General features: G+C 43.1%; 1 protein-coding gene across 1 annotated transcript; it reads right to left on the bottom strand.

Moving 5' to 3' along the window:
- Positions 1-208: 208 nt before the first annotated feature.
- On the bottom strand, positions 209-6391 carry adpgk2 (ADP-dependent glucokinase 2). Its single transcript, XM_030782289.1, has 6 exons — positions 6101-6391; positions 4450-4609; positions 3336-3526; positions 2909-3005; positions 2614-2750; positions 209-1010 (listed from the first exon to the last, which is right to left on the bottom strand). The coding sequence occupies exons 1-6, from the start codon at positions 6294-6296 to the stop codon at positions 340-342; spliced, it is 1452 nt and encodes a 483-aa protein (XP_030638149.1). The 5' UTR covers positions 6297-6391; the 3' UTR covers positions 209-339.
- Between the last annotated feature and the right edge of the window lie 412 nt (positions 6392-6803).

Here is a 6803-nt window from a genome sequence, read left to right as displayed (position 1 = left end):
TACATGAAGTAATAAATTAGCTTTGAAACAGGTTATTGTGACTGACCTGAAATCAGCGGTGAAAATGAGTAAAAATTAGGTAAAACACATCTAAAAGAAACAAACAAAAAAATCAATAAAAGAGCTACTTATGACTGTTGGACCCCACTTTGCATTGCACTAGAATTGTAAGACTGCAAAAACAAACAAACAAACAAACAAACATAAAAATTTTCATATAGTAAGGGATTCATTATCTGTCAGATTGTGTTGTATCACGCGTAGCGACATCTGATAGGTTTCACCTTTGCTCTTGAGCTGTAATGAGAAGCACAGCCCTGTGTGTTCTCTTTCTCTCACTCAGATCTGCAGAACCAGACCAGCAGCGGAGATATTGTCTCCTCCCCCCGCTGTCTGGTACACCTCAGTGCACACTAACACAGGCGCCACACAGATCTCGTAGTCTTCCTCCTCCCAACAGGACACGGGTCGGGACTCCTGCAGCGGGATCCTCTGGCTTCCCTCGCGTCTGCTCACCGAGAACGATTCGTCCATGATGAGGCGGGCTTTGCTGGGGTCGATGTCGGCCGAGCCGCACACGTGCCTGTTGGCGGTGAGAGAGGCCTTGGCGACGGCCGACATGGTGTTTTTCCACTGGGAGCCCTTGGTGACGATCATGGCCTGGAAGGCCAGGGTGTGGACGTGCAGACGGGTGAGCCGACGGCCGGCCCCGGTCTCCTGATGCCGCTCGTTGACCAGGCGGTAGAGCTCCCTCATCTGATCCAGCACGGTGGCGACGCGGGGGTTGGGGTCGGACAGGACGGTGACGTTGCTCCCTCGGAACAGGCTGAGGAGGTTGGGCAGCTCCTGCTCGTTCATGCCCAGGGAGTCGGCGTGAGGTAAAACAAACTCCAGAAGATCCCCCAGCAGTCCCTCGTCCACAAAACTGGCCATCTCAAAATGCACCCCCGTCTCTGGAGAGGCAGAGGTCAGCAGTCGCGCCAGGCGGTTCAGCAAGGCCTGGCGTTCTCCTGAGAGAGAGAGAGAGAGAGAGAGAGAGAGAGAGAGAGAGAGAGAGAGAGAGAGAGAGAGAGGGAGAGAGAGGGAGGGAGGGAGGGAGGGAGGGAGGGAGAGAGAGAGGGAGGGAGGGAGGGAGGGAGGGAGGGAGGGAGGGAGAGGGAGAGGGAGAGGGAGAGGGAGAGCAATGAGACAAGGCGAGATGAGGAAGATATGTGAGATAGCTTTGATCTGTATGATATTGGCGGAGCAGCAGTAGCAAAACTGCTTGTCCAAACCGTCTGTTTCTGACATTATCGTCTCGTTACCATTAGTTTCATTTAGTTATTGTCTCGTTTTTGCCATGGAAAAAAGTTCGTTGACAAACGCTTTGTCACAGTGTTCGTCAACAAAATGAACGCAGCTTGTGTGAGTGTTGCTGTCTTCCTCCCTGCCCCACTCCCCTCCGTCCTCTTCATCCCTCCCTGTCAGCCTCCTCCTCATCACCATCCCCCTAATCCTGCTTTTCTTGTCAATCATTTTCTCTTTTTGCTGGTGTATTTTCTTTTGCATCATTACTGTATCACTCGTAATTGTCCATTGGGCCGCCACCTATTGCACACCTGACTGACCAAGAAGGGCTCTCCTCTCTCTGCGGTCCTTCTCAAGATTTCTTCCATTTTTTCCCTGCTACACCTGGGTTTTTGGGGAATGTTTTATTGCTCGCTGTGAGGATTAAGTCAGGGGGTGCTGTCCTGTTTGTTTGGTGTGGGCATGTAAAGCCCTTTGAGACTTTAAACAGTGATATTGGGCTCTAAATAAACTTTAAACTTGAAACTATGATTCTGAACCACTGAGATAGTACATATGAACTGAAACTGTTTGGCTGCTTTGATTCCAACGGAAACGAAATAAAAAAGTCGACACATAGAGATTCATCACTGAAACGAGGATGAAACGAACTACGGGAGAGAGGGTAAAAAAAAAAAAGAAGGGTGCTTGCAACACCAAAGTGATATGTTTCAGAGATAGTCTCTGAAGTTACATCACCTTTCCACTGTTCAAAGTCTGTTCAGTATCTTAGTCTTTCGAACTTAGTTTTTCTGCAAAAACCTCTCTTTTCATCACATTATCACATCATTATCTTGACAGGCTACACAAATAAACAGCTAAAAATAATGAACTAACTAACTAACTAAATAAATAAATAAGTGACATAATGGTGCTACTTCAAAATTTACACACTTGAATTTGCCCAATAAGAGTTCAAGAGCTTCACTGAACGCAACATGAACACAAAACAGCTTATTTTAAGTGATGTTTTTGACACTGACTACCACAAAACACTCAGTGAGCACAAGATCATTCTTTCAGCAGACTGGCCCTCGGTCACAAACCAAACAAAAACCACTCAGTGTGATTAACCGTTACAGTCATTATTGTCTACTTTCCCACGGCAACTGGAAATGCACCGATCTCACAGTACAAACAGCACGAGTCAGTTTAGACTGCAAAGCTTCAGACTGTACCTCGTCCGCAGGGCTCTTAAAATACCGAACTCTCAAAACTAGACCGCACTGTAACACGACTGTCTCCACAGTAACCCTGTCCCCCGGCCCGGCCGCTGCAGCCCCTCACCGTGCTTAAAAGGGAAACTGTCCATCATCTGAAGTCCCCCCACCACTAGTAGGTCAGGTTCAAAGCCTTTCAGCTGCTTCTCAAACTCATCCATGGAGTCCAGATATGGGTTATGGTCATCACTGTGGACAATGTATCTGTAAGGGAGGGGGGGGGGGATATGGTCATTTCAGCATCACTACTGTTTGTGCAAAGACAGAGATCACTGTAACACAGGTGAGACAGCATAAACATATAAAATGATTTAGCATAATTTAACCATCATGATAACATCACTGGAACTAGATGGACTAACCGATTGGCCCTTCGTGAGGTATAAGGTCCCCATGACGCTCCAGATGGGTATTCTAGAATCAGGTGGATGTCTGGTTCTTCCACCGTGTTGCCTGCCACTGCACAGACAAATTGTGTTGATTAAAGAGATAACACAGAGGAGGAGGAGGAGGGAGCAGGCATGCAAGTGGAGGCAGAGAAGCAAGCATGCTACTGGTGAGTTTACCGATTATGCAGAATTACACAATTCTGACAGTTTATGACACGTTGCGTTTCTACAATAATTTTTTTTACAGCCAAAATTCATTCAAAAGATTAAATCTCCTCAACTGACATGACACAACGCAACACATCCAAGACCACAGATTACATAGATTACTCATAATCTTCCTTCATTAGGATCAAAGAGGAACCGACTGCCGACAGAGGGCTCCTGTAACGTAGCTTACCTCTAATGTGCTGTGAGAGGATGTCATTAAAATCTGGGCTGAAGCTTCCACCCAAGAGGACATCACATCCCTCAATGGCCATCCTGCCAGCCATGACCGGAGCGTTGCCACCCACGGACCAGCGGTTACCGGGCAGTTCTCGAGAGGCTTCCACCAGCTGACTGAAGAGTGTTTCATTCGTCACAAACCTCCTGAGAACAGAGCGTACCATGGCAAGAAACAGAATGACACAAGGAACATTTGTTCATTCTTGACAAGAAAGAAAAAAAAAAAACAGATTAAAGATGTTATGACCTTGACCATTCTGATGTTTGTACCTCTGTCATGTCTTTCAACTCTAGTGTTTGAATTTAAAAAAAAAAAAAAAATTCAGGAAAATGAATTCTGATCCTAAAAACAAACAAACAAACAAACAAACTTCTGGACGGAACAAAGGCACAGACCTGAGATTAACTGGTAAATAGTTTAAAAAGAAAGTGCAAACTCTTTTGCGTCACATATTTTAAGAACACCTTTTGATGATAAACATACCATATCAGTTTTGTATTTGTCAGACTCTGTTGTCTTAACAGAGGGCTAACCGTGCTAACTGAAGCATTTTGAAAATGGTAAGTAGGTTTAGGCAGCCTAGCATTTGGGAATAACCACAAGTATGAAAAACAATGACTTGCAATACTACACACACCCCACTGTTATGGCAGTGAGTCAGCACGGAAGCTTAAAATGTCACAAGAGGTCTTTAAGGAAAGCAAAAACATTCATTTCCAAAACCTGTAAATATACCATCTCTATCACACCATTGCAGTTAAAGGTGATTATGTGCATTCCTGCAAATTCAAAGGTGATCTCAGTTGCCTTATGAACATCTTTTTTTTTTTTTTTTTTTGTTCCCCCAACCAGTTCAATCAATGCCACTACAAGCAGCTGCGACATTTGAAAAATTTCCCCTGCTGCCTCTCTCTGGAATGAGTGCTTAAGTGAACACACAGCTCCCACTGTATTGGGTTCTTCCAAAAAAAAAAAAAACCCAATCGATAGAACCATTTCGATACTCCACTACAGTCATCCCCCTAAGTAACCCTTAGTGCTCTATGTCAAACAAGGGTTTGCTCACTCTGAAGCTGCTCCAGGGGCAAAAAAGTAGGCGAAGCTCTGAGCCAACTGCTCCGCATTCTCAATGTAGTCGTGGTGGAGGGGCTGGCTGGTTGGCGGCAGGCCAATCTTGTTCAGTAACGTGACACCATCCACAATAATGTCCACACAACCCCCAAAACCTGAAAATGAATGAAAATCAGATTGAAAATATTAATGTGGAGTTGGAACATCAAGCAATTACAAATATGTCGCCCTGCTGTTTCGTACCAGCATTTTAAAAAAAAACAACAAAAAAAAACAACAACAACTTGGGAGTACAGTACTACAGCAACAGTGCATTATTTGTTTGTTTTTGTTTTGATTTGATTTGCTTCTTAAACACGTGTCTTGGCCCTTTTAGTGGTTGCTCAGAGTTTGTGAAGCATTCATTGTGCTATCAAAACATTCCCAAATGGTGGGCTACTATAAAAGTCTATGCAAAGAAGAAGATACTGATTACTTCATCTACTCTTTGTCTAAAGAGTGAAGTTGATTTTATCTTGAACTTTAGGCCTGTGTGTAAATTGAGTGTGACACGTAAAACCACTGGAATCAAAGAGCTTAATTTATCTAATCTCACTTTACTCTAATCTTTGAACCTGGAACTCTTGCAACCCTACACCTTTTAAAGCCCAGTTACCCCTAGTAATTGTACAATTTGTACAGGCAATTACAAGGCACAGAGTAGAGCGTTTTAAGTATGAAGTATCATCTGTAGTATCTACCATCACGATTCACACCACAGTAAACAGCGGCGATGGAGTCACTCAAGTAGAGATGACCTTCTGTCTTTCCAGAAAACAGATGCACAGATAAATATCCACTAGACATTAATGGAAAACTACAGGTGACGATAATTCCTATTTAAGTCGATCAAATCCCTTAGCATGGCACAGGCCTAACAGCGATTTGATCAAAATGAACCCAAGCGATTCCATCACGTTCAAAAAACAGATGCAAATTTAGGTACATGTTGCTAAACTTGTACGGGTACGAAACACAACCAAATTGAAACAATAACAAAATGAGAAGTAGGTAACAGTTGTGTCACAAGATCAGAACTCTTGCCCTGTTCCGCTGGCATGACAGAAATTTGCAAGCAGTGCTTAGAATGAAATAAAGATTACACCTCACGAGCTTATTAACAGTGTCTGAGGACACACGTCATGCTTGGGTAACGTTACACTGGAAATTGAGGGTTGTTAATAATTTAACAGATTCAGAGGTTTATAAACTGAAGTGGCGCGTCTCTCAATGGACGCAATTGTATTATTATTAATATTATTATTATTATTACCATTATTATCATTATTATTATTTAAGGCATCTGTCAATCCAGCTTTCAGGGTGAAAACTGGGAATCGACTGTGAAGAAAACTAAACTTGCCCAGAGATAAAGCTCTACATTGCAAGCAAGTAACTGCAGACGCCTCTGCTGAGGTGACAGTGCTACAGTAATATGATAGCTAACTGAAAGATAATTATGATGATAGTAAGATCCTAAACAAACTGGTTGCGAAAGGAGTTGTTAGCTTGCTAGCTAGCTTCGTACAGTAAGTTTTCAGTAAATTCCTAACCAAGCAAATATTTTTGCAAAGCCAAATCAACGTCAGTTTAAAACAATGTTTTACCTATGGCCACCTTTGGTCTTGCAAAATTACTCATTCCTACTTTACGTTCAGCGCGGAGCAATGAAGACAACACGGTATCCAGCCGCTCATCCAGTCCTTTGGGTGATCTGCACCAGTATGCAATAAGAGCCACAGCAAAAGACAAAACGGTCCCATATTTCAAAATAGAGAAACCAGACCGTAGCGCAGAGGCCATGGTAAGCAAACGAAAAAGAGCACCTCACTCTCTGTTAGCCGTGATACAAAGACATACACTATCTTAAAAATGAATTGGTCCGCGATATACGTAACGACACGGCTTCGTTTTTTTTTCTCTCTCTGTTGCGTGTACCCTGGGTTCTATGCCTTTCCGCCTTGAGATTTTCTACCAAGAATGTCAAAATAAAAGTCCTCATACGACATAACTTTCCCTTTAACGTGGACCCAATTGATGCTACTTGCTCAAAAATAAAGGTCTAAGATCTCGCTGTTTGAATACTCAGTCGTTTCCGAAGTTTCTTAGACGATTTTAGTTTCTAGGATGAGTGGTTTATTTGCCATTTAATATGATGAGACTTTTTTCCTCCTGAGTTTACTTTCCAGTTTCAGGTATAGCAGCTTTCACCCTCAGTTTACTTTAAGTAAAAAAATAAAATAAAAGGCAGTGATCAGCTGTGATGAGTGTGCATTGAAATTCGATATGCTGTTTCACATGTTTTCTCTT

This window comes from Chanos chanos, chromosome 1 (genome assembly GCF_902362185.1).
Source record: "Chanos chanos chromosome 1, fChaCha1.1, whole genome shotgun sequence".
Lineage (NCBI taxonomy): Eukaryota > Metazoa > Chordata > Actinopteri > Gonorynchiformes > Chanidae > Chanos > Chanos chanos.
Note: the sequence above shows the minus strand (reverse complement) of the source record. Positions and strands in the feature narration are given on the sequence as shown.